The sequence below is a fragment of the Apteryx rowi genome, unplaced genomic scaffold (assembly GCF_003343035.1).
Source record: "Apteryx rowi isolate R43461 unplaced genomic scaffold, aptRow1 scaffold_706, whole genome shotgun sequence".
Classification (NCBI taxonomy): domain Eukaryota; kingdom Metazoa; phylum Chordata; class Aves; order Apterygiformes; family Apterygidae; genus Apteryx; species Apteryx rowi.
In genome coordinates, this window is record NW_020450990.1 from 133853 (window position 1) to 159323 (window position 25471).

At 40.3% G+C, this 25471-nt stretch overlaps 1 protein-coding gene across 1 annotated transcript in view; it reads right to left on the reverse strand.

The window, feature by feature from the left end:
- Positions 1-1098: 1098 nt before the first annotated feature.
- The window catches only part of VEGFD (vascular endothelial growth factor D), a 31741-nt gene continuing 7368 nt past the window's right edge, over positions 1099-25471 (reverse strand). Inside the window, exons 2-7 of the mRNA XM_026087150.1 lie at positions 13401-13611; positions 9606-9796; positions 7107-7255; positions 5727-5824; positions 3145-3340; positions 1099-1764 (exon numbers count right to left, since the gene is read on the reverse strand). Of these exons, the coding sequence (XP_025942935.1) occupies positions 1638-1764; positions 3145-3340; positions 5727-5824; positions 7107-7255; positions 9606-9796; positions 13401-13611 (972 nt within the window). The 3' untranslated portion in view covers positions 1099-1637. The remainder of the gene's footprint in view (positions 1765-3144; positions 3341-5726; positions 5825-7106; positions 7256-9605; positions 9797-13400; positions 13612-25471) is intronic.

A 25471-nucleotide genomic window follows, 5' to 3' on the forward strand; every position in this document is an offset into this window, starting at 1 on the left:
TTGCACCGGGGTCACATTCCCCTTCTCGTCCATGCGGTGTGCAGGCTTTGCACGTTGCATGTGGCCTGGGCTCTGGAGGAAACCCCTCAGCAAGGGACCCCAGTGCAGACGAGTACATAACCCTGCACTGGCCTGAAGGAGCTCCACCCAGTACGGTCGGTCACAAGTCAGACCACATTCTTTTGTCGGAGGATCCTGTGTCACTTCCCAGCACTGATAACAAAAACAGCCTGCCGGTATGTTTGCGTAGACCCAGATCATAGACAGCTTGGTGATCGCTCAGTCTGAGTAATCATGCAAGGTTAAATCTTCCATGCCTTACTCTGACAGAAGACACATTATATTGGTGCTTTGCCCAACAACTGAATCCATCTTACAGGATTTGGCTGTAATTTTGTTTTAAAGAAATCCATTTTTTCCCTATATAAATCTCAGATGTTCATCAAAAGGCCATTTTCTATTCTCTGTGTTGTGTCAGCCTTTCCATCTCTGTAGCAGCTGTTTTGTTTCCTCCATTCCATCTGTTCACAATGCAGTATGGAACTGGAGAATTCAATGATGGGAAAAAATGACTTAGCCGTCAAGACTATCACTTCCAATTCAGGATTGTTGCTTATGATGTTTTCTCTAGACTGGCTCAGTCCAGACTCCAGTGGCTCGGCAAACAAAGCAGTCCTGTACTTGATTTGGTTAAAGCACTGTTATTCAGGCCTCAAACTAGTGAAAGGAATTTCAATGCAAAGGAGGTATTTCATAGCATGGTAAGCTAAAAGGAAATCCATCTTTCAGTGGACCATGCCTTTCCAAAAATCACTGAAGACTTGGTACTGGCATGGCTGTCATCCCTCTAGGGAGATCCACGCACCACACCAGGAACAAATAAATAAATCACATATGGCTGTTGGACAGATACAGGAAAAGCAATTCTTTACTGAAACTATTATAGCAAGTGACCTTGTTCTGACCTGGGTTTGAGAAGGGGCCAGTCCCAGTGGGACAAACATTAAGAAGACTGTACTTGAGATGGCTTTGCGTTTTTGCTTATTTTCTTTTTCTTTGGCAGAGTTTTAAAATAACAGAGGAAAATCAAAACCACTTGAATAACTGATGTATTTATTTTCTTATATACATTTAAATATGGCACATCTGACAGTAGTTGTACAATAAACTCAAAATGATAATCAAAGCTGGACAGTAGATCAAATAACTCAGTGCTGAACATATGAGAAGCCAGATCCTGTACACTGAATTTCTGAAGAACGTTTCACCCAAGAGTTGCACTAGCTAAGGATTCAGAGGCTAAGATTATTTAGTCTTAAATTCTGAAAGATTGGATGATGACTGTGACTCTATTACCAATAAACCAGCTTCACCTTTCATAATCCAACATGGAACTGTCTCTTTCCACTCATCCTTCCAGACAGCCAACAATTCATCAGTTGTTGCTACCTCTTAGAGAATAGTAATCAATGTCCTAGAGGACCCAGTTGCAGTTAGTGATTACTCTAATAAATAAGTGCAGACTGGATCCATTCTTCTGCTATTAATGTGGAAGATGTCCGTGTTTACTATTGATTGAAAGTCAGTGACAGCTACTTTGCAAAGCAGTGGATTGTTGGAGAATAGGGGAAGTTTGGTCAAGGATTTTCTTTGCTTTGGGACCCATGAGAACCTCTCTTCTCCTTTGGACAACGACAATGCCTGGAACACACTGGTTTTGCAGTTGGGCATGTCCGAGGTTGGGATGGACATTTGTCCTCACAGCTGTTTAGAAAAGGAGAAAAAAACAAAAAGAGGTAAGCATTATAATATGACCATTCTTTTCCATCACATTCCTCAACTTTTTTAGCATTGAATACTGCAGTGCTCTCCTGTAGGAGATGTTCAGGAAATTTCTGACACCCTACAGCACAGTGAGACAAGACTTTGCCACCTGACAGCTTGTCTACAGCAAGATGTCTTGCTGTTGTCCACAATTTGTCCACAGTTGCAGCCTAAGTAACAGTTTAGTTTCTTGTGATCAGTGAAATCCAGAGTGTCAGCATTGGACAGTGCTGCCCTCAAATTCTACAAAGTGCCTTGTATTCAGACAGAAGCCTCCCAAGCTCACCTGACACTTCAGCTGTGGTCCTCCAGAAATATTGGGCATAAAAGTCTGGCATACAAATCGTATGTCCAGATTACAGTCATTTCTAGAAGCCAAACTCAGCCAAAGCTGAATCTAAAAATGCAAAGGCTACTGCTTCCACATATTCCTTGCCATGAATGAACCTATAAAGTCTATGAGAATGGACCTTATGGGTGACCATTCAGTGACTTGCAACTCTGTTAAGGTACCCAGGGAAACTGAATACTGACTGTCCTTAGGTGAACTTTCAGATAGAGCTGTTGCATGCCCTTGGATCTCTACGTGTGATCAAAGCTTTCTGTGAAGGAAATAAGAAAAATAAACTAATGCATGGAAAAGGAATATTTAAGAAGCTTTTATTCTATGCAAGTTTTGTCAAAGAATCCTCAAAACTAGTTGCACAAAAGGATTAGGAAAACTCATGGAGTATAATAGCCCCAGAAAGAATTTTCCTGCTTCTCAGTGGAATCAGAGCTGATTAACTAGCTTTTATGTGTACAAAATCTCATTAGCTCTAGAAAATCCCTTGATTTGAGGATGAACTTAATGAGGAATGAGCTGTATGGTGTGGGTGCCAATTTAGGATGCTTTTGTCCCCAGAAGTCCATGAGACTACATTAAGCTGTCACAAAGAACACGGTCGGGTTCTAATTACCTAGAAATGGAATACTCCATATCTCCTTATAAATTCTCTGTGTCACACAGTAATTTCAGGTGTAGCACAGTTTTAGTAATCATTCCCTTAAGATTAGGGGAAGAAAAGTAATAAATATATGTATTTGAGTAGCATCCTTGTCCAGACTTCTCAAAGMATGTTAATTAAATAAACCTTAGACTCTTTCTATGAGGTAAGCATTGTAAATATTCTCTCTGTTATTATTATCTCCATAATTGCAGCAAGTTATTTCATCCTGGGTGGAACTCCTAGCTAACTGAGCACTTGCACCTCCAGTAGCTGAGCAAGCTAATTCAGATCTTGCAGTATAGACACACACTGAACAACAAGGAACACTCACCTGCAGGTTTCGGCATGAAATATCTTGTGTTTTTGAGCACAGCTCTCCTGACTCTCCCTACACAAATAGCAGCTGCAGTTCTCCTTGCTTTGAAAGAAGTCTGTGGGACATTTCTGTCTACAGATACATTCACAGTTATCTTCATCAAATTCCATATGTTGTCCACACATAGCCAGCTCAGCAAGAGGAGGGAGTCCTGCAACAGCACGTCTTTTAGTAATAAGCTTTACATGGCTAAATCCTGCTCTTGAAGAGACATGTAGCACTTCCTTTTCAATCACTAGGACTTACACGTGTACTCTCTGATAGATTCTAGTCTTTCAAATTTCTGTTACAACTTAGAGTGCAGAAAAGGACTCTGAGAGTTTTTCAGGAGAGGAATGGACTGATTATTTCCCTTACTCTAATACTGTTATTTCTTGTGGTTTTGCTGAATGAACCCTGCATTATTTGGGGGTTATATATTAAAAGAGCCAAATGTTAGGTTTTGGAATGCACAAATCTGTACTGAACAGCAGTACAGATAAAGAAAATCTAGAAAGTGATTTAGTCTATACTCATTACAAAGTGCACTTCCACACAAACTATCACACTCACTTGTCAATGTACTGCACTATCCATCAGGAAATTTTTACAAAAGCAATATTGTATCTAGCAAGGTGCAACCTGGTCTAACACTGTTCAATAAACGGCATATGTACACTTGTCAGTTACTGAAAGGAGAAAACATTTTGTTTCAAAAATAAAATCCCAGCCAAATGAATGCACTGTCTAATACCTCATCCATCTCCCCTCAAAATACACATCTGGAGTACAATATAAGGCTAATCCTAGCAAAAAGGGAACACATTTTCTGAAAGCCATATTAAAATACTGGCAGCACATCCCTGGTTAAAGGTCATGGCGTATAATGGATCATTGGAAAGGTAATTTCCTGTAGTTTTGCAATTAGCTCTTGGATTTAACCTATGGAATGTGGAATGTAACCTATGTTCGTGACCTCTGCAGTTTGAGTTCTCATCTTAATGGCCAAAAAGGCATAGTCATTACTTCAAAGAAGCCTTCATTATTATTTACTTAATGCTGGATAACCAGTATCCAAACAAAATACAAAACACATCCTATTTGAAGGGAAAAAGGAATCTGCAGCAAATTCTTGGAAAAAAAAAACCCTCCTTGGGGTGATAAAGCTTGGCATGTATGAATTGATGTAGAGTGCTTAGGTTTCCCTTTGTTTCAGCCTCAGAGACAGATATTAGGTGATTTTGTCCAAGCCACTGCCAAACACAATGTACTTCAGAGAATGATTTTTTATTTGATGAAATATTTAGTCTATGTCAACAAAAGCTGTAATTCAACAAGTCACAATTTATAATGTTGCAAGCTGACCTTACAAAAGGCTAAGAGTTAAAGGGACTCTGGATATTCACAGTCCTTTGGACTTTAGAGTACTAATCCTTTTTTGAGTCCAGAACCTAACTTGAGCCCAACTACCTAACTTGATGGATAAACAATCTGATCCAGAATGAGAACAGATCCTATAAAAACCACTACAACTGATCTCTTGCTTTTTAGGAGACTGTAACCAACAAAGTAGTTTATGAAGTTATTTTACATTAGCTTGCTAGTCCGGGATTTGGTTGCCAGATTGCTTTTATTGTTGGCTTGATGGTTTATTCTTGTACTTTGTGAATGTAGGCTAACCCAAAGAGGCAGGACTTCCATCTGCATCCATCCACTGTAGTGTAATGACAATTTTATTTTGAACAGTGCAATTTCCTAAGAAAAACTTTTTTTAAAATCTTATATAGGATGTGGGGAAACTTCTCTTAATGTTTACTGCTGGTCAGCATCTTTAAACTTACACGGTTTCACCAGAGAATATTTCCTGCAAATTTCTTTCACAGGTTAAACTCTCTTCCAGGAAAAGTAGAATGAGGAGGGAAGACACTTCTAATTTTACCCTGTTCCATTTCTTTCCACAGACCTGAAAAGGTTCACTTGCCTACTCCTGAATACATATGGCATACTGGTTTGAAAACTTCCTAAATAACTTATTAAATAAGATAATAACAAAAAATAGGCAAATACTTTGAAAGGTCATATAATCTATTGCATTGCCTACAACCAATCAGCAGGACTGATTTTACCCGTCTTATTCCTGGTAGTCTGTTCTTGAATGTTTTCCACAATGAAGATTCAACACCCTCCCCATGCAATTTATTCTAAGGCATAATTTTTTGTACAGTTAAAAAGTTCTCCCTAATATCTGAACCGTATCTTCCATCATGCAGTTTAAGCTCCATGTAAAAAAACAATATAGCAAGTATGCCTATTTCCTCTTCCTTATTCAGGTTGCTAGTATAGATGGAATAAAATGCCCAAGCAGAAAACATGAGATGGGGATAAACGCGTACTTGTGTTTATTTTCAGGTGAGTTTCTACTCAATTAAGAAAGGCTACATAGGGATGTGGAATTAAAGCTTAACTCCCCCAGTGACAAAATGGGACAAAACCAAGATGAGACATAATCAGCCTAAAGACACTATAGCAAAGGTGTCAATTTGTAATTTCAGCTTTACCTTCCCGTCTGTTAGGGTGCTGTACATCTACAATGCATTCACATTTGTCACTATCCCATATCCATCCATTATGGCAAAGTTTGTTGGTAAAGGGGCATCTAGAAAAAAAAAAAAATCAAGATTTTTTTTTTTTAATATTAAGAGCATCAGTATAGTCACTTGGCGAAAAGAGCCTGCTAGTATTGTAGGTCTGTCATTTGTGTTATGTGAACCTATGGCATCTGTGTGTATTACTACTGCAAACAGAAAATCTTAGGGATGGATGAATTTACTGATAGGGCTTAGCTGTCTGGTTCCCAACATCTAGCAGTAGCAGATACAGCACATATTTTGGATTACATGCCTAGCAAACAGCTACAATTTTGCAGCTCCACTTATTCATAACACAGCTCTACCCAGCCCAGAGTAGCTTATGTCCAACTCTATTCATGCTCCAATTTTGCCATGCTGCAAAGTGCAACACCACTTAAAATTTTACCTATGTTTAAGGATGTACAATGTACTGTTTTCAGGGTCAGAGGGGTCAGTCTGACAAACTATTCTATGCTCAAATTGTAGCAGATGGGAGGGGAACTCACAAACTGGAATGAGGCTGAAGTTCTTCTGTATTTGCATAGGAAGATTTGCAGCAGCCAGCAGCCTGCCGAGGGCTGTGATGGCTTCACTGAAATGTCATCTCTCTTCCAGCCTGGATATCTAACTCAAGGGCAGTTATGGGGGTAAGTCTACATGCAAGGTTAGACAGAGACATCTGAGCTAGCTTTAAATACGTCACTTAACCTAGCCCTGTTTCCAGACTTTTTCTAAATTAATGTAACCTGTTGTCATCAAGACTAAAGGTATGTTTACATCATATTTTGGAAATAGATGTGAGATCACTTTTCTCTAGGCACTGAGCCTGAAAGACACAAGCCAGGTCTGGACTAGAAAGTGCATATCCATGGTTTGCACTGATCTTGACCCAGCGGGCCCTGAGGTGTGGCAGAGCATTTTAGCATGACCTCAGTATTCTGTTTGCCCTGGCTAAAATATATGTGAGCAGAGCTGCTTGTGTCAGATCAAAAAAACCTATGCACACATAACCAAATAGTTAGCATAGTGCTAATATGTGCAAGTCCCCCCCTCAAGCACCTAAGTGTATTAATGACTCCAGATCCTGCTGAACTAGCCTGCTATTTTTTGGATTCTGGTGTCCATTTACTTACAATTTACTAGGTTTAATTCAAGTTTTCTAACGCTGAGTGATAATCAAGATATTTGGAAAAACTGTTGGGAAAACAGAAAGTGAAAGCACTATTATAATGACCAATTCAAAACAAAATAATTTTCATACTTAGGATTGCACATCCTGTGCAGCTTTTTGTAAATGAGGGAACTTACCCATCTTCTTCAGGGTACTGGACAGATCTTCGTATGATGGCATACGGATGACGCTGGGTATTCGATATACACTTACAGCCTGTATGATTGGCAATTTTGATTGGCACGGGCTCCGGAACACTTGTCAAGGGAACTGAGATCTCAAAAAGCTAGGTGGATGAAATAACCATTTTTTTTTCAGTTTCCATTATACAGTTAATATGTGTCCTAAATCAAAACATCTTATCCTTTGCCACCATTTGTCTGACCCTTACTCTTTTCTAGAGATAGTCACCACAGGCATAAACGAGCAGGTGGTCACTGAGGGTCTCAAAGAGAAGAATAAGCAATGCCCACCAAGGTAGGAACTTGCCAAAATGATTGTCCCAGTGTTGTAAGTACTACCAGCTCCTAAATACCCAAGATCATCCAAAATGCTTTGCAAACACATTCAGAAACCTCTTCTGGGTTGCTAGGGCAGACTGAAGAAGATATAGGTGCTGGGAACTTTGTTCTCAATTGTATCATCAGTTGAATTTCAACCATTTATGGAGATAGTTATTTAACTGTCCTGGGATACAGTCACACCACACACCTTTAGGGATCTATCATAGCCCCCACAACCTCCCCAGAGAGGGAAGAAACCGGAACATGTAGAGGACAGTGTAGTCCACTTCAGCTGGGTTTCTGCAGGGAATCATCCTGCAGAGGGCCTAAAGAAACCTATACCAGAAGCTAATTCTTCTTTAATGTATTGTTACTAGGATCTGGGACCTTCTGAGAGCATTGCCTCATGGAAATCCTCCACATTAAAGGATTAGGAGAGAATTTGGGAAATTCTGTCAAGTGAGGCCAGAAGTTTGAGATCTGCATTTTTAAAATTGCTGTCAGTGCCAAAAAAGCAGGCCAGTAATTTTTGATATGAAGCTTTGCGAGCCTATAGATGGAGTCATTTTCAGCACGAGAGGCCAGATGCTCGCAATTTGAATGTCTCAGGATCTAAATGCCCCAAATCATAAGTCACTTTGGAAAAGAAAGGCTTAAACCAGTAGCTAATTTCTACTCAGGTGCAACAGGCAACAAATACCTGGGCTTTAATGAACAGTGCCAAGAAGTGAGCATAAACAGTATTCAGACAGCTTCTCACTGTTGACTCCCTCTAGCGTCTACACACAGAGATATCTTGCTCCAGTGGGTGCCTGAGCAGAACTCCAGCTTTAGTTCTTTGAATCAGCCCTATGGATAAAACCATCTATGTCTACAGCCTACAGAAGGAGCACAGGAGACTGGTCTTCCTGGATTAATCTTCATCTTGTGCCTCCTTCCTTACAGCTGATAAAACCTTCTGTATTTGGAGTAATATATTATATTCTAGTTATCAAAAAGGGTTGTTTTAAACCAAAACAAAAATCATAGGCAGTTATTTTAAAATGAAAATTGAAGTCTTTATGGGGAAACATTCTAAGGGAAGCAGGCCTGATTCACCTCTGTATTGTTTCGGGTTTGTTGGAATGCAATTCTATCATGTCTAAGACAGTTGTACTGGAATATAGTTTAAGTAAAATAAACCAGTGCCCATGCTTCTTGTGTCAATGTTCATTAATTGGTTCCATTCCACACCAGAAGGAGAGATCTCTTACGAGCTGTTGGCTATATCAGAGAGACATCTGATCATCTCAGGGTGCTAGATAAGGCTAAAAAGTATTTATTTATTTATGTATTTTTGGAACAGCAATTCATAAGCTTGTTGAAAAACTACAGTTCTGCAGACTGTCACATTCCTTTAGCTTCCTTCAAAATAACCATTCCCTCAAAAGCCCCCCGGCTCCATTCCATTCCTGGATACAACCACATCAATACAGATTTACTCCTCTAATTATCAATGGAATTACTCCCATACTGAGAACAGTTTTTTCCTGATATGAAATATTCACTGAAGGATATTCATGCCAACTGAAGTTAGACACTGCCACACCTTTATTTAGATGTCTAAGCAGTGCAGCTTAGGTATATTTCTCGGCCCCTGAATCTGGATGCAGCACTAGGCCAAGACATGCTGGCATGCTAACACATACCCAAGCCTTGGATTCCAGGGGAAGAAAGGTGAGTTGTGGGCATAGAGGGGCTGTAGGCCACTTCAGAAGCTCCCACACATAATTGATCAAGGATCCAGGGCTTCCACAAGGCTGTTCAGAGATCACTTTAAATAATTTGGGTGCACTGAAGTTAGACTGCTTGGTTCCTTAGGCTCCTCAACATCACAGGGGCCTGCAGTCACTTTCTCAGGGCCTTATTTTCCACCTCTATGCATATATAGCCATTTTTAACTATGCATCATGAATGTAAAATGCTATTGCACACACCTGCATTCACTCCACATGGATAAAAAATTAATTCTCCTGTCTGTTATGACAGTGTAGACAGATTTGACATAACAGGATTTCAGAAACCAAACATCCTCTTTCCCCTCCCTTCTCTAAGAGCCAAAGAAAAAGAAGGCAGATAAATACACTCATTTACCGTTTTTGACACATAAGTTGTACTTGTATTCATACAACTCAGACTTTCCTCATTGCAGCAGCCTCCACATCTGAATACATTCACACAGGGAGGCTTGAAGAATTTGTTGGTTGTTGTACCCAGCTCTTTGGCAACTTCCACACAGGTTTCTCGTGGCACACATTGAGTCTTCTGCCATTCCTCATCTATGACTGGAGAAAACACCAATTTTATAAGCAATGACAGCAAAGTAAACCTCTGATTAGTGAGGCAAAAACATTATATAAATAAAAATGAATTGCTGGCAGACCATTTGCACTATTTGCTGATACTTGGATCGGTTTAAGGACCAGAGAGAGGCTGAGGACAATATTATCCCAGTGACTTACACCAGCTGCACTGGCAAAGAGTTGTTACATTTATGTGCCTGTAGTTTTCACAACATGGATGACCAAAATCTCAGTTAATTTCAGCGGGTTAAGTAGAACTACATCAATTTCTGCTAGCCGAGGATCAGCTCCAAAGTCTCCATCTGAAAAAGCTGACCCAAACCCTGTTCTCATTTTCTCCGGGGTAGACCTCTTTATTGTCATTCTATGCTCTCTTCACATTTACCCCACTGTTTATCAAAGTCAGAGCCTAACTGGAAAAGCACATTAATGATTAACAGATTCTGGTCAGAGGGTATTAATACTCCTACTGGATGTCAGCCAGGGAACAATGTTTCCAAAATGTCTAATGAAATCCAAGACAAACACTCTCACACCTAAGTACCCTCAGGGGTTTCAAGTTTGAATAACAGGAATATGAATTCAAGCATGATTTATCTTTTCAAAACAATGTGACATCTTTCAAATACTGAGTTGTTGAAGACTAGCAATTTATTTTCAACTGATCAGTCAAATTCTGACTGTGAGAAGGAATAATGCATTAACTGACTGAACCAGAGACAGAAAACAGTAACATTTACGTAGTATTATCTCAAGTCTTGTTAGAGGTGGCCCTGCTTACTTTGGCTTTTGCTTAACTCATTCATGTTATGGAATTACTCGAGATTCATCAATGCTTATCCTTTACGTCCTTCCTAAAATTATGAAAAACATTTTTCCTGTCTGCCCCCCTCCAGCAGGCTTATGGAACATCAATACTAACTTCTATACTGTTAGGAAAGTTGCTATCTCTTCCTGAGCAGTCCACCTCCCTACTGTCGTGCAAGTAGTGCACCTGGTTATAGGGAACTTCTGAAAAAATTACTTTTTGTGGAAGACTTTTAATTTAAATGCTCTACCTTGTCTTCCGATGAGCATTTATTTTGCCCTTTCCTACTTGACTTTCCTTTTATTTTTTTAATTTGTTCTTTATTTGTCTGTGTATATTCAAACCAGTTGTTTATTCCTGCAAAGTCCTTCCCCAGGGTTGATTCACTCCATTTGTCAGTCATGCAAAAGATACAGGAAATAAGAGTTTGGAGGCTAGGTTCTGACTTTACATCCTGCAGCATAAATTAGGAGAAAAATCACTAAAATCAACAGAAATTTCTGGAGTTAGGTGAGTCTATCAAAACAGCAAACTAATCCTAGGCCTTAAAATAGAAAATAAAGTGTTCACCAAACTTATTAAGGTATATGCATGTAATCACTTCAGATATCATTTCAATGAGTGTCAGCAGTAATGACCTTTTCAACTGCATATATCCTCCCTTTATTAATCCCTTTTTTAATGGTGAGGCTGTTATAAGTAGGGCTGTTATAAGTAGTGCTAGTGAAAGAAGTGGGTTTCACATTTTGTTCTGAAGCATCATGGTCACTCTGATCTTTTTCATGAGCAAGCATAGGCCATTTGCCGAGAAATTTGGCTCTGATACGTGCTCTAGCTTGAAAGTTCTGCTGCTCTAGGTGAGCTGAGCTGCACTGGGGAGGCTGTGGTTACACAGGGTGACGCAAGCTCTTTGTGAATTCATTGCTAAAGCTCTGGAAAGGAGAAACAAAGTCCTGAATTCGCCCTGCTGGTGTATGGGTGTTGTGGAAGATCGTCTAGCAATGAAACATTCAGTAGCCCTGATCCCCCGAGCCTTCTCATCATAACACTTTGTTAAAGCAAAACAGATGCCCCTGGCAAAAAGGTCAGTGCTTACTGAGTGGAAAGGGTGTGGGAAAGAAATTCATGTTTATAGGCTTGGTTTTTTAATAGGGGCTTTAGTACCTCGAACACATTAAGACATTAGAACAAAAATAGTTTCTGTCCTGGGATAAGTCCACTTTGGATGGAGAAATGGAGAAGATGATCCAGTAGGCTTTTTTTAACTTAAATTTCAGTGAATGACAAAGCTGACATCTCTGAGTCTAGAGTTGGACATTTAAAGGGGAAGTAGGATGAAACCTAATAGCTGAAACCCTACAGACTGTTAATGATGATAAGGAGATATCTGTAAGACTATAGAGTCATCTGACCTTATTACCTGAACAACTGCATTATTCTGCCATTGAGAAAAGCCCATTGCAATATACACTGCCTCAGTACCACTTGCCAAAATCCTCTGTTGTTTCACTGTGTTGACAAAAAGAATATAATTTTACAGAAATGCTGATGCTCACTAAATGAGCAACAATGAATAGAAAAATCCAGCATTTGACACTGGGTAGTGCTTCAGTACAGTAACAGCTCTATGGACTGCTAATATTTCTGTATAGACTTCTAAATGTGTGCAGATAAAATGCATATCACTAATTAAAGGCCTCTTAATTGTCCTCTGCAGTGTCTATCGCATTCTGTTTTTTTCTGTAAAAAAACTTCTATGAGAGGTTGAAAGCTATGTCTATCATATGAAAACACTTTTTAGACTGGCATTCAGGTCTGCATTTCTGTATTCTGGCTCAGAGAAGCAAATTAAGGGCTCTGCTCAGTCATAATTTAGCCGAAATGTAGAAGTAAAARATATGAAAGTGACAGTAACTGCGCAAATGTGGCTGTGGTTATTGTAAAAGTGGTAGTAGAACAGGATCAGCAATATCTGATTTCCCAAAAGGAAAGTGACATAATCACATCACTTCAGGGTCAAGACTGAACAAAAAAAGAATAGCTCAATCTACACTATGTTAAATCTGCAGTTTGGTTTTGCTGCAGGATATTTACTTCCTTGAACAAAGTATACTATCTGATCCTTTATTTTACATCAATGAACACATATGTGCTCTTGAGTCTTTCCCCTACAGGGAATAGTATTCTTCTTTTGCTCCAAGTAGGAGAAGAGATTGTGATTCCCTGCATTCAGCTGTTGGCTGGTAGTTTCAAGATCTATGTCTTCTCTCCATAGAGATTTCATCAAACAGATCACGATTAGGGCAGTACTTTCCTCTTCAGCAATTCCCACCCAGGCATTGCTGCTGATGCATATAGTGCCTTATATCAGAGCACACCTAATGAAAAAAAAAGAATTTCTATGCCTGCTGTAAAGCTCATGTTTCTGCCTGCAGGCAAATTCCGAGATTTAGCATAATGCTGCTGGCAGGCCCCTCAGCCAGTCATTCCAAACTCTTCTTGCTTGTTTACTTCCCCTCTCTTTTTGTGGACTGACAAATCCATACTTAATACATCTTTCCTTTGGATAGTATACAGAGAACAATAAGCCTGATTTGGCCATAAAACAGGGAGACATACTTAGGCTGTTGCCTAACATTCTTTCATACAATGTCATTTTCCATGAATGCCTCATTGTTACTGATGCATTCTAGGAATCCCCTGGTATTTAACTCTTTATTGCATAAGCAGCAGTGGTCATGAAGCTGACACCAGACTCAGCTGCAGACCTGCACCTACCTTTTAGTGTATCAATATCATAGAAAGCAGCAGCAAATCTGGTGGAGCGATGTGATGCAGAGCGGGAGTCTAAATTGGCCAGGTTTTTGAGTTTTAGCCTGCATTTCCACAGCTTCCAGTCCTCAGAATGAGTGATTCGAAGCAGCTCTTCCAAGCTGGATGCTCTCCTGATCTGCTGTTCTGACCGCTCTAATGCTGACAGAGATGTCTTCTGGAAGGAAAGGGCCATGTCAGAAAGGCAGTGCCTTTGCAGCCTATCCATAATGCAGCACACAGAGCACTTGTACAAAAGGCAGCATGTTACTGAGGACAACAGAGAAAATCTGGGAAAACAGGAACACACAGGGATGTCCGCATTTTTGACAGTGCCTTGAGTCAGACCAGTCTGTGGGATTTTTGCCCTCATGAATTGAGAAGGGGAGATAGTCACTTCCTCACCCATCACAGGTCATCAAAGGTGACTGACAAATGCAGACTGCACTCCTCGTATCCCTGCTCCTTGGGGAACCTGGCAGACACTGCCCACATCTCCATTGTGCCTGACCTGGCCAGTCACATCAGCAGGAATCCCAGGTCACCGCTGCAGACAACCTGAATGATTTCAGCTGGCAAGCGCAACCCATGTGCCTTTGCAGCAAGCCACCTTAGGGCCTTCCCAGAAAAACTCTGGTGCCAATCATGTGACATCACTGAAAGGGCAAGTGGTAATAGCTGAAAGCTGCCCTGAGTATCAGGGTCCATCCACAGAATAGGTAAACACCATCTTCAATGTGCTGTAAAGTGCAGGCTATATCTATGATTTCCTGTCCTGACTACCATTCRGGCCACCCCTAAGGCAGATAAAGTGGCCTCAAGCCCTGCCTGAGCTCTGTTGCTGTACAGCAGTGTCAGTGCTGTCATCACATTCTCCTGAGGGACAGATATCCCCTGAATGCCTCCATGATATAAGTGACCAGTCTCCACTCCCAAGGTAGGATGCTCCCTGCAAAGACCTACCCCACCAATCTGAAGTCATTTATCCATCTTAAAAATACCCATTTAACAGAAACTTAGCATTGTAGGGTACCACACAGCAATACTCATTTCCTCAGCTGCTGCTTTCCAACATCTGAGTTTGTGCATTTATCAGGGCACTGAGTATTTATTTCCACTGACTCACCAGATCTGGTGGAAACTACTACTTCCAACCCAAATAAAAGGTTATCTTTGTGAATGGGTGTATCGCGCTGGGCTGGTGCTCTCAGATATACTCTTTGGTAGTGCAGCTGACTGTACTTTTTGCCTTGCAAATAAAGGGCTGCACTGCCAGCTCTCATAAATAAAATGCCAGTTCTTAAAGGCAAAGCTGCAAAATAGGAATTTGGTGATTCAGTAGGTAGTAGTCTGCAGTCTGAACTAGTAGCAAGCTAATACTCTGTATAATGTTGGGGAAGGGACTGGGGGAATGATCACCAGTTAGAGGAAGTCTTTTAGATGAGATATAAAATCCAGGCACTGACCACATCTGTTATTCATTATTAAAACATCTGCAGCATTTATTTTGCAATGATACAAATGTCAGCTTGTACATTCTGGCCAAGTTCATTTTTGAGTAATTACCTTTCACTGACCTAAAATTCCCTATGTAGTTAACTCAGAGTAAGTTATTTGCTCTTCTTCTAAGCCCTTACAGAACATTATATCTAGCACGCTGCCATGATGCTTCCACTACAGAGGTGATCACTCTTCATTGGTGAGTGATTTCTCATACATTTCATATGTAGTGAAAACTGCAAAGCCCATCTCAATACTTATGAACAAAAAAGGTCAGAAAGAATGTGAATAATTAGCACTAATAACTGGATTGCAAGACTTTTACAAACTTTAAAAAATGTACCTCTGATATCGATGCATTATAGTGGTATTGACAAAGCCTGCCTATATATGTAGGTTGTTCCTTCTCTTCTTGTACTGTTTTTCCTTTACTGGAAACTGGAGAAGTACAGTCAGAGGAAATAGAATGAGCAGTGCTCATTAGCAGTGTTCCCTTTGCAGTCATCAGAAATTATTTCTCATTAACTGAGCCATGATTATCCAAAACTCACATAGAGCCCTTAGAACTGAGTTATCACTTCCCTGTAGATTCTAATTCTGCTCAGTGTTGCCTAGGCTATTTAATTCTGAAGTAAATCTATTGTTTGTTCTCTCTTTACCTTCTCTTCAYGTTTCCTAACACCTATCCAAGCTCTTTGGTTTGATAGGATAGCCACCTGTCTACCTGCACAATCCCATAATAATAAGGTTTCTTCTTTTTATATTTGATTTCTCCTTGTAGGGAACAGATTTTACAACTGATTTTATAGCTTCTTCCCAGGAATCCCTATCCAAGACAGAATTTCCAGACACACTCTCCCACAAAGACAAGAGCTTTGATATAAAGAGCACTATCTCCCCCTGGGCACTACTGACGCTAGGCAGGATGGTGAACAGAGAGGATTCCTAGATTTCAGAAAAGGGATGAATCCCACATAATTCTAAATTTTTACAATGCAGACACCTATCTTGTGAACTAGTTACCCTCAGCTCCCCCTAGAGCCAAGACAGGCAAATATAGGCACTTTTAGAGTGTGATTCATTTGACCTACGTTAGATGAAATCTCATCCAAAGTCTTTCTGCTGGCTGCCCAGCAAGCCACAGCTCGCCAGCTCTCATGAGGTGTCTGTCTGTATTGTGAATCTTTGGTCAAATGACTCCCRCTGCAGCTATCTGGAGTATAAAATGTCTGAAGAGAAGTACATAGTTTTGTTCCAATCTACCTAAGTGCCAAAATGCAAACTGTGAATATTGCCTTACACATCTATTTTGGCTTCACTGGGCCTATTCAGATACTCTCATATAAAAAGTTCATTTAAACACTTGCTAGGGCATTGACAGAGTGTTTAGCATCTAGAAGGATGTTCCCCATCCTTATACACTTTGACTGTAGGGGTTGTTATCCACAAGTTAAAAGCAATCAAAAATGAAACCTTATAAAAGGAAAAGAATGTGGAAGACACAACAATCCCTCCAGTAGGATGTAGCACTAAGGCCTCTGATACCAGAGACTAAACTTCTTCAGTCAGGTGCGCTGTTATTATGGCACCGCAGCACTCAATAGCATGTGGTCAGAAAATCTTTCTGAAGCATACACTTCTAGGCAGCCTGTTTTGGAAAGGACAGCATGAAGTGAAAACACGTTAATGGTCTCAGATAATACTGTAAATGAAGTGCCATATGGCTGCTAGTACCATGCATTTCTTTTATGTACTAGTCTAAATTCAAGCCCTGTTTAAGGCTGACAGGAAAACTCCACTTAAAAGAGCGCAGATTTGCACAGAAAGACAAAAAGATGTTTCAAAATGTGAAATTGAACGAAGGTGTTAGGATTGATAGCGCCTCAAACCTACCCCTTGTGTGATGATCAAGGACCTTATTCCCCCTCACAGTGATATCAAGTGGACAGCCGTTAAAATCAGTACAGGCATACCTCGGAGATATTGTGGGTTCAGTTCCAGACCACTGCAATAAAGTGAATATCGCAATAAAGCGAGTCACACAAATTTTTTGGTTTCCCAGTGCATATAAAAGTTATATTTACACTGTACTGTAGTCTGTTAAGTGTGCAATAGCATTAAGCCTAAAAAAACAATGTGCATACCTTAATTAAAAAATACTTTATTGCTAAAAAATGCTAACCATCACCTGAGCCTTCAGCGAGTCATAATCTTTTTGCTGATGGAGGGTCTTGCCTCGATGTTGATGGCTGCTGMCTGATCAGGGTGGTGGCTGCTGAAGGTTGGAGTGGCTGTGGCAATTTCTTGAAATAAGACAGCAATGAAGTTTGCTGCATTGATTGACTCTTCCTTTCATGAAGAATTTCTCTGTAGCATGCGATGCTGTTTGATAGCATTTTACCCACAATAGAACTTTCAAAATTGGAGTCAATCCTCTCAAACCCTGCCGCTGCTTTATCAACTAAGTTTATGTAATATTCTAAATCCTTTGTTGTCATTTCAACAATGTTCACAGCACCTTCACCAGGAGGAGATTCCATCTCAAGAAACCACTTTCTTTGCTCATCCAGAAGAAGCAACTCTTCATCCATTAAAGTYTTATCATGAGATTGCAGCAATTCAGTCACATCTTCAGTCTTCACTTCTAATTCTAGTTCTCTTGCTGTCAGCCTGTCCTTTGAAGCTTTGAAGCCAGGCATTGACTTCTCCTTTCTAGCTATGAAAGCCCTAGACGGCATCTTCTTCCAACAGAAGGCTGTTTCATCTGCATTGAAAATCTGTTGTTTAGTGTAGCCACCTTCACCAATTATCTTAGCTAGATCTTCTGGATAACTTGCTGCAGCTTCTACATCAGCGCTTGCTGCTCCACCTTGCACTTTTATGCTATGGAAACGGCTTCTTTCCTTAAACCTCATGAACCAACCTCTGCTAACTTCAAACTTTTCCTCTGCAGCTTCCTCACCCCTCTCAGCCTTCACAGAATTGAAGAGGGTCAGGGCCTTGCTCTGCATTAGGCTTTGGCTTAAGGGAATGTTGTGGCTGGTTTGATCTTCTATCCAGACCACTATAACTTTCTCCATATCAGCAATAAGGCTGTTTCGCTTTCTTGTCATTCGTGTATTCACTGCAGTAGCACTTTTAATTTTCTTCAAGAACTTTTCCTTTGCCTTCACAACCTGGCTACCTGTTTGGTGCAAGAGGCCTAGTTTTTGGCCTGTCTCGGCTTTCGATGTACCGTCCTCATTAAGCTTCATCATTTCTAGCTTTTGATTTAAAGTGAGAGACGTGCAACTCTTCCTGTCACTTGAACATTTAGAGGCCATTGTAGGGTTATTAATTGCCCTAATTTCAATATTGTTGTGTTTCAGGGAATAGGGAGGCCCGAGGAGAGGGAGAGAGACGGAGGAGCAGCTGGTCAGTGGAACAGTCAGAACACACACAACGTTTATTGATTATATGGGTGCGGTTTGTGGCGCCCCAAAACAATTACAATAGTAACATCAAAGATCACTGATCACAGATCACCATAACAGATATAATAATAATGAAGAAGTTTGAAATATTGCGAGAATTACCAAAATGTGACACAGAGACATGAAGTGAGCCCATGCTGTTGGTAAAATGGCACCGATAGACTTGCTTGACACAGGGTTGCCACAAACCTTCAATTTGTAAAAAATGCAGTATCTGCAAAGCGCAATAAAGCAAAGCGCAATAAAACGAGGTATGCCTGTGTTCAAACAGGAGAGAAGCTCCYTATTCAGCTGCAGAGCAGGGKGAAGCATGCAAAGAGGTCAACGCTCTACTGACATCTTTGGGAGATCCAGCTCCCCAGAATAAGCAAGAGGAACAGAGCTGCTTTCTGACTGCAGCCATCTGCACATTATATGTCCCACTTTTCAGATGCCCCTACCTGCCTTTTTAGACTTTCTCTGATAACTACAGTCCTTCCTTCCAGATCCTCTTCCCTGTCACGGTGTCACATGCCCCTCCTTTGCCCTCCTCAGTTTTAGTCCACCTGCAACATCCTCCACTCTGCTCTTGTCATCTTTTAGTGCATGGATCCCACTGTGTTTTTATATCATTTATGTTTACTCCTTTCCCCATATTCTGTTTTAAGAGATGAGTCAAGTGAGAGTCTAATCAGACCTAATTCATATTGAGCTGTTCCACCTCCTGCTGTGGAGGAACATGTCATTTATCTCCCTGACATGCCCTCACTAACCTTCCCTTTGGTCTGCCCATATTTTAGGAGTTAGCTGGAATGAGCTGTCACCACTGTGGCAGCTGTGGGCTGTGATGGTTGCAACCTATCTGGGAAACAGGATCTCACTGCATTTGGTGTTCACACAGATAGCAAAATGATGAACCTGGCCCCCAAAAGCTTAAAATCTACATTAAGGCTTGGGAGAAAGACAAAACAGAGAAGGAGACACTAGCAAAGAGCAAGACAACTTTCATCACACGATCCCAAAATACACAAATCACCTTTGGAGTCATGTCATTGGAAAGCTCCAAATGTCACAAACTTTAAATGCCCACAAATGTACACCCTGCAGTGGACTAAATATATATGCTATTGCCTGCAATAAAGGTTTCCTAAGAACCTGTCAATACCAATATCAATGCAAAGTAAAAGTAATAGGTTTAAGTAGTTCATCCTTACCTCTTGAGCTTACTGCTTTTTTAATATTATTTTTTTAAATATAAGAAATAATCCCATATCAGGACATAAAAATCAGATTTGTACTTAAATGGAGCTGTATGTTTTTCACAGCASTGACCTTCCATATTTTCCAAAACCATTCTTCAACTCAAAGAGGATAATCTATTTTCCTGCACTTGGGCTATGAGCAACATCACTGACATCAGGAAATGATAACGTGGGTTAGCGTTGTGATTTTTGGATAATTATAACTTTTATCCTTCCAAAAGAAACCATAAAGGACTATCTGTCTTCTTCCTAGCAATCTCAAATGCCAGAAAAACCCTACAAGTAGTTAGCATTGGAAAGAAACAAGAGAAAAAGCAGTGGTACATTCAGTGGCCTTTCCCACCTTGGAAGATGGTTTAAAACAGACACTGAGTTCATTACCCCATTGATTTACGCTAGTCAAAGATTTGGCTTATGCATCATATCATAGAGATACACACTCTCAAGCGCAGTCTGCATTGTTCAAACTGAGCCAGTTCTTGAGAGTTAGTATTGATGACCTCCAATCAGATGTTGCAGCTCAGCAGTTTGTACCTTTACCAATGCTTAACAAGCTCCTAGGTTTCTTGCCTAAGAAAAAGTACCCTACCTTTTTCAAACCGATGTCTGAGTGAATCAGCAGAACCCAAGCATGTAATAAAAGTTTTGTAGGTTCCACTCTTTCTGGTCTGTCACAGATGGTCTTTGCAAGTGCTCTCCTGAAAAGGAACGCTTTCCTGTGTCAGGGTCACAGGTACTATTGTGATAAGAACTGCATAAATACCAATGGAAAGTTTCAACATTATCACTATGTCTGGGGCCAAGACAAGTGATTAAGAAACCTCTCAATAACCTTGCACCATTTTATGATCCAGCAATAAAAAGAGCCAACAGCTTTATCTTGCCAAGAAAAGCAGATTGTAGCTGCATAACACACAGTGATGGTTCTTTTGAATGCTGTTGATTCACAAAAATGGCAAAATAGGTTTGAGTTAAGTTATCTTTCAAAATTAACCAATTTAGTGGGGGAGGGTTCATCACACAGCGGGGGCACTTGGACATTGGCAGGCAGTACTGGCAGCACATAACAACATTTTGAAGCTTTGATGTGAGTGTCATGTGCTTGATGCTGCAGTAGCAGCTACATTCAGTTCAAGAGAAATCATATAGAAGACAGATGACACAACCAAAAGTTTTTTTTTTTTATCAAGAACCTATACACCCCCCATTCCAGTGCTACCTGAAGGCTATTCTCTGAATTAGACCCAATTCGGTTTGAATACTAGGTATATGATTCATGACATCAAAATATTACGGAACTTTGCTGTTGTACATGCTACACCCGAAAATAACACCTCCTTTTCTTCCCTGATGCATTCCTCCAAGTGCTTTGGGGACAGTGTATGAGTTGATCATTGTTAGGGGCTCAAGTTGTACTGTATCTGTACAGGATACAGAGTGTCTATGGCTCTCTGCAACACTACTGTCATAAAAAAATCTGATCCTATGGGTATCATTCACTTGACTGAATATATGAACTAGTTATCTGAGACTCCCATTATAGTTAATGCAGAAAAATAGGTCCACTGGGTGCATATTCATCTTGTTCTAAAGGCCATCAGAAGAACTGTCTCCCCAAACTTTTTCTTTCTCTCTGCTGACTTTGCAAGAGGAGTTTACAGGTCTCTGGCTCAGCTGTAGTTAGGCGATATGAATCACACTCAGCTGAGTGTGGTCAAATGAGATCAAATTCCCTTTCCTTATCCAAAGCCCAGGCAACATATGAAGGACAGCAGTCAACTTTTCTCAGGGACACACATATAAATAAGTAGGAAGCACAACTGTACCRAGGCCTGAATGGCCTGGGACTGGCTGGAGGAAAGCACTGGCAGTTGCCAGACAGAGGAAACCACTTCATTCCCTGTCTCAAGGCCATGGGTTAACTGCCCAGCTGTGTTGTGGCTTGTAGCACAGACTGTGAGCCGATTTGGCCAGGGAACCTCTACATTGCAAGAGAGTTCTTGTGGAAAACTCTTGTTCTCTTCTGGCAGGAAAACAGGCCTGCTCCTGCCATTGTGAAGCCAACACAAAGATCTAAATGATGCCTGAAAGCTTTTCATTTAACCATTTCCCCACTGGTGATGACAAGATTGTGTGGAATCTCTGCAGTAATATGAACTCTTTTTGAGGAATTTCATGATTATCATTACTATTTTTAACATTACTGTGGCTCCTAGGGGGTAATGGTATAGGGTCAGATACAGATACAGAATAAAGAGACGATCTCTGCTCTAGTGTCTACAGCCTAAGTAGAAGACAACAGAGGGAGGCATTCATCTAAAGAAGTACCCAGGAAACAGCAAATATTGCTCAGAGTAATAGTTAATGATTTTGAGATAGCAAGGGTCTAACCACTCTCAAGGTTTATCATAACAAGTATTGCCTATAATATAGCATCTTGTATACTTGGGGTGGTGCATAAGGGATAATAAAATCATGAGAGAATCTTGTACAGTTTAAAAGCATCAGACTTGCAAAAGTGTCTTACAGCTGTATCAACAACCAACAGCGTCATCCTATAAACATTCAGCATGAGGAGTTTAACACGTCTGATACAAAACAGCTTGTGGTAATTTTGTTATCACCATTGTATTTCATTTCTGAGGAGAGAGAAATAATCTACTTTCCAACAGCTCCACTACAATCAGAATTTTGATTCTCTGTCAGTTATAAACTTTTAATACATTAAGTCCTATTCCCAACTCTATCTCTTCTGGGTGCATTACTGTCTAACATCGTTAGTACTRTTAAGCTATTTTTAATTATAATGAATGTCACCATAAAGAGACAAAGCAATGAGACATTTTGGCTTACAAGTAATACCGTTCTCTGAAACATATAGGCTTCTTATGGGATTTTTCAGTGACAGCTGTGGGCTCCTCCATCATTATCAGAAGCATGACCTAAGTTTCATGACCTTGCAGTACTTTATTCTACCTTCAAATGGTCATTGTTTAAGCAATTACTTAAACCTTTTCCAATACCTTACAAAAAAGTTCAAGCTCTCTCAATGCACTGTGTTATCCAGTCAAATGGGCATCCATCTAGGCTGTCATCACAGTTACAGCATTAATAATCTGGAGGGACATGCTGTCTGTGGTAGAGTCAAGTTTGGGTCTGTGAGGGAGACTTCCAGCTTTCATTTTATAACAGGATGCTTTCTCCAGCAAAGACTGTCTTGAAAGAGTACAGCTATTTTGTCCAAGTAGGTTGCAAAAAATATGCATCTAGGCTGAATTTCTTCTTTAAAAGGCTGGAAATGGCCTAAACAGTCTTTCACTGAATATAACATAAGTTAAGGACTGTGTTACAGTTGAGAAACCCTAGGGTGGCATCAGGCATAGTTTTATGATAGTCAAAGAAGTTGGTTTCTTTGGGCTTAGAGGTAAAGTACCAAGGTAGCACTTTTGTTTTCCAAAGCCGTCTCAGAAATTTTGAAGCCTTGATTTGCCTGCTAATGTTTTGCACTTTTGGAATGTGCCTACTACTACAGCCTTTTCTGCAGCTGCATCCATTTATCTTCTATCAGCAAACATCTGCATGTKTCAGAAACGCATTGCGTGCCTGTAAGACTCAGCCAGCTACTCCAGCAGTGCCTGCAGAGGAGGAAATGGTACTCTGAGTGGAAGGCCTGTAGGCTAGCTGTCTCCTCATCGGTGCCGTCTTGCCGAGCCATAGCTTAAGGTTAGAAGAGCTGGCACTAGAAGAAGCTTTTGTTTCCCCCATCCAAAGCCTCAGAGAGACCTATCTTCTGCCTGCCTCAGGAGTTAAGAGTATCTGCCTTGGCCATGCATACTGTCAGAAAAGGGTGATCGTGTGATCAAGCAACTCGTCCTACAGTGCAGAGTGTCACTGCTGCTGGAAGAGAAATTGCAGAGTGGCCTGTCCTGTAGGAAGGGCAATGGAGACTGGCCAGAGCACAGAAATGGAAGGCCCACAGTTACCCTACATATGATTTTGGGAGAAACACAAAATGGTAAAACTAATAGGTTTGCAGATATTTTATGAGGGAGCAGGGGACCAACGGGGAACATCCATTTGAGAATGTCACATTTCTCACTAATGGAGGGAGGATGTTTGAGGGCCTCTTCTGCTAAAACCTTGTCAGCATATCATTTGACCAGCATCCTAAACTTCGGAGAAAGGAATCAACTTCTAGACTGTTCTACCTCTAATGTTCAGCATGGTAGAAAGTTCATTCCAGTCTCCCCTCCTCCAGGCTCCAGCCTCACTCCCAGTGAATATAGGAGACATAATTACCTGTTTCCTAAACTTAGTAGTCAAGGTGGCAACAAAATGGCCTCTAGTTCACCTGAAGGTAATACGTTTCCACAAGTAAATCATATTATATATTAAATCATACCCTATGACTTCAAGAGAACAGCTGTTTTATATTTTGATTGGCCTTTCTAACTAGAATTAGATCTTTTGTGGTGCTACAGCAAACATARATCAGACTTCTTGCACTTTAGTATCATGCTTACACTGTTAAAATCCTCATTTGGTTTGAATGAACCAAAATATTCGAAGCAAAGGACTAAAACAGCAGAAAATTGCTTGATTTTGAGGTGAAAGCATAAATCTGCTCAGATTATTTCAATTTCATTTTCATGTCTACAGCAGTCAGAGACTGATATTTTATCAAAATAACTCTCACAACTATATACTTTTAGCCAGCTAGACCCTTACACCAAAAGCAGGGAGACAGGCATGTGTTTTCAGCCAGCAAAGGTTTTGAGAATCAACTCACTCTCTCATTAAGCAAATCTCTGTTCCCACAGCCAGGTCTTCTGGCTCTCGTGGACAACACCCTCACAACAGGCAAAGTACGATTTTGAAGGCAACATCTTCACTGTGTATCATTTTGTTGGCAGTGATGGAAAAACAAGATGGAAAAAAAGAGCAGGTCTCCTCTGATGCAGAGTTTCTTCCTTTTCATGCCTACTCATCTACACCAAGAGATTACCTTTATGCCCCTCCTATGGTGTCCATGCAAAGTATATTTGCTCTATAAAGGACACAGATGGATTCTGTCATAAATGCCTAGGATAGTCATTGGCTGATACATCCCAAATGCTACTGATAGCTTTGGGAATCTTACAGTATGTTTTTTGGACCTTTATTTCTATGCTTGTTTGTATTGCCTTGCATTGCTATAATCTGTTCAGGCAGACATGATGCTCAATATAGAACATAGCTAGAGACATTATATAGCTCTACTTCATAGTACACAATGTTAGGTGCTAGTCTAACACTATCACAGGATACACATGTCAAAAATTACATATTTTATGTGTTTATGAAGAGCATATCCAAATTGTAGTGACTTTCTTTTGATGATTGTCCATTCTTTGGAAGGCATTGGGGTTTGGACATTGATTTTGGAATGTCTCAGCAATAGAGAATTGGATTAAATCAGATGACTATGTAATGATTCTTTTAATATTTGAAAATATTTTTTAATGTGATGAAGGTTCCTTCAGTTAGTGCTTCATTGGTTTCTGGTTTTGACCCAAGACACTTTAATAAATGTTATGGAAGTGTGACTAGCCAATTGGACGGCAGGATTTCAGAATGTCACTTCACAAAGCAGAGCAACTGCCAGTACTGTCTGAACTTATGTTACCCCAATCACATGCACACATTTTCCTGGAATTGTGATTTTTCTTAACTAATAGTTTTCTAGCAGTTCAGGAAAGTGTCCTAAGTAACATGGCTTCTGAGTCACATTGCGAATTAAAGTGAAAAATTTTGCCTGCTTGTATGGCACGTTCTCTATGTGCAA